The sequence below is a fragment of the Pygoscelis adeliae genome, unplaced genomic scaffold (assembly GCF_000699105.1).
Source record: "Pygoscelis adeliae isolate BGI_AS28 unplaced genomic scaffold, ASM69910v1 Scaffold1563, whole genome shotgun sequence".
Classification (NCBI taxonomy): Eukaryota; Metazoa; Chordata; class Aves; order Sphenisciformes; family Spheniscidae; genus Pygoscelis; species Pygoscelis adeliae.
The window spans coordinates 3,760-5,830 of record NW_008824465.1 but is presented as its reverse complement, the minus strand read 5'-3'; the positions used below and the strand labels follow the sequence as shown (position 1 = coordinate 5,830).

Here is a 2,071-nt window from a genome sequence, read left to right as displayed (position 1 = left end):
GCCTTTGCACCTCTTGCTTGAACCTCACTTTGCCTCACTGGCTGCTCTGGGGGGGTCCTTCCCCTCCTGGGAGAACCCCTGATGTCCCAAAAGAGGGGGCAGCCCTCGTGCATCACCGGAGGAGGGTTTAAACCCCCATTTCCCCATGGCAGAGTCCTTCCCTGGGCGAAAGGCGGGGATCTGGCACCCAAATTCACTCTCCTGGGGGAGAGGGAAGGGCTCTGGTGTCCCCACCCAGCCTTTGAGCTGGACACCCCCTTGCACTTCTCTCTGGGCATCCCACAACGATGCCACTAAAAACCATCCGGTCCCAGGAGCCAAGGGAGGGGGAAGGAAAAAAAAAAACCACCAAAAAAGAGAGGTATAAAAGAAAGCAAGCGGCACACCACAGAGCCGAGTGCGTTAGTCGTCAGCAGGCAGGGGGGCCAGGCGGGACAGGGGGGGACGCGTACCTTCAGCTTGGACTGAATCTCACGAGATTTCCGTCGGGCAAGAACCTGCAAGTGGCTAGAGACCTGCAGAGAGAGAGCAGAAGGAGAGGGGGAACAGCAGAGCCGTCAACCAGAGGAAAGGAGGAGGAAGGAGAGGGGCTGCCCATGCTCACAGAGACACCGCCGCGGACACCTGGGCAAGGGCGCCAACGTACCTTGATGCCAACCTGGTACTCCCGCACCTTCTTCCGAGCTAGAACCTGTATGTGGCTGGACACCTAGCGCCCGCCACGCCATTCGGAAAGGAAAATACAGAGAGCGTGAAGATATGTTCCCCCCGCAAGGATGTTGCCCCCGGGGAAGGGAGCGCGGAGAAGGGGGGGAGCGCGCGGGGCTGCCGGGGTGATGCTCCTGGAGATGCTGAGGGTCCTGCAACCGCCGTGAGCTGGAGGGAGGAAAACGGGGGGAGCCCGGCGCTGCGCTGATTGATGCTGGTTTGTGCCCGCCACCCCGGTTGGGGTGAAGCTCCTCGGGGTGCAGCTGCTGCAGTTGAGGGGGTCTGTGTTTACCACCTCTTGGGGCTTCCCGGACAGACAGACGCCCCCCCCAACCCCTGCAAGCGCAACGATCTGCTGCTTGCACACAGCGCTGAGCATACAGCCCGGCTGGTTTGGGGTGCCCCTGGGTTATCCCAGGTGGGGCTGCAGCAGGACTGCCAGTCCCAAGGGAGATCCAGGAGGGACCGGCTCATTCCCCCAGGGCTCCTGCTGATTTCGCAGGTGGGAAAGGTGAGACGAGGGTTGGGGTTTTTTTTTTTGTGTCCAGACCCCTGTAAGAGCAGGATCCAAAGAAAAGGGCCTGATGTACAGGCAGGAAAGGTGCAGCGTGGCTGGGGTGCCTGCCCCAAGCCCCAGGCAAGGGTGGGGGTCCCAGCACCCACTGAGCACCGGGGCTGATTTCAGCAAGATCCTTCTCCCACCAGCGCCAGACTGTCCAAGACGGGACACCAGGCTGTCCAGGCCATGACTGCACAGACGGGACGATGCCACATGCACTCGCCCCCGTGCCTTTTCCGAGTCCCCCCAGAGCATCACTTTCGCCCAGCGCCACATCCTTCCCCCCATGGGGGGGGGGCCCAGGGGGTCCAGTTAAGGCTTTAAGCCAGAAATAAAGCGCTGCTCAGCGCTGGTCTGAACACAAGGACGATGGCCGGACCCTGGTCCCTCTCCCTGCAGCATCAGTCCTGGAGGGATGTCCCCCCTCAGTGCCTGGGGACCAGCGTCCCTCCCTTGCGGGGGGACTCATGGCACAGGACAGTCCCAACATAAGTGTCCCCATGCCCCAAAGCCATCCGTCCCCCTGTGGTGGGCGATGCACCCGCTCCTCAGCATCCTGGGCCGCTGGCTCTGCCAGGACAGGCGGCATGGCTTCCGGCTGGGGGCCGCCACGGAGGGGAGGGACGAGCCCCCGGACGCGTGACAAACGGACCTGTCCCATCGAGAGCTGCAGCAGTCAAACTCGGACAGGTTTGGTCTCTGGCACGAGGGTGCAGCGAGGGCTCGCAGCTGGGACGGATGCAACCCTGCCCACACACTGTGCAGGCAAAAGACGACCCACTGCACGCTGCCTGCCCCGCCCGC

The 2,071-nt window shown here is 62.8% G+C and overlaps 1 protein-coding gene across 1 annotated transcript in view; it reads right to left on the bottom strand.

Moving 5' to 3' along the window:
* The window catches only part of LOC103914426 (transcriptional enhancer factor TEF-5-like), a gene marked incomplete at its 3' end in the record, with an annotated part of 10,644 nt that overhangs the window by 4,838 nt on the left and 3,735 nt on the right, over positions 1-2,071 (bottom strand). Inside the window, exons 2-4 of the mRNA XM_009321064.1 lie at positions 1,259-1,260; positions 647-709; positions 453-515 (exon numbers count right to left, since the gene is read on the bottom strand). Coding sequence (XP_009319339.1) covers positions 453-515; positions 647-709; positions 1,259-1,260 — 128 coding nt within the window. The remainder of the gene's footprint in view (positions 1-452; positions 516-646; positions 710-1,258; positions 1,261-2,071) is intronic.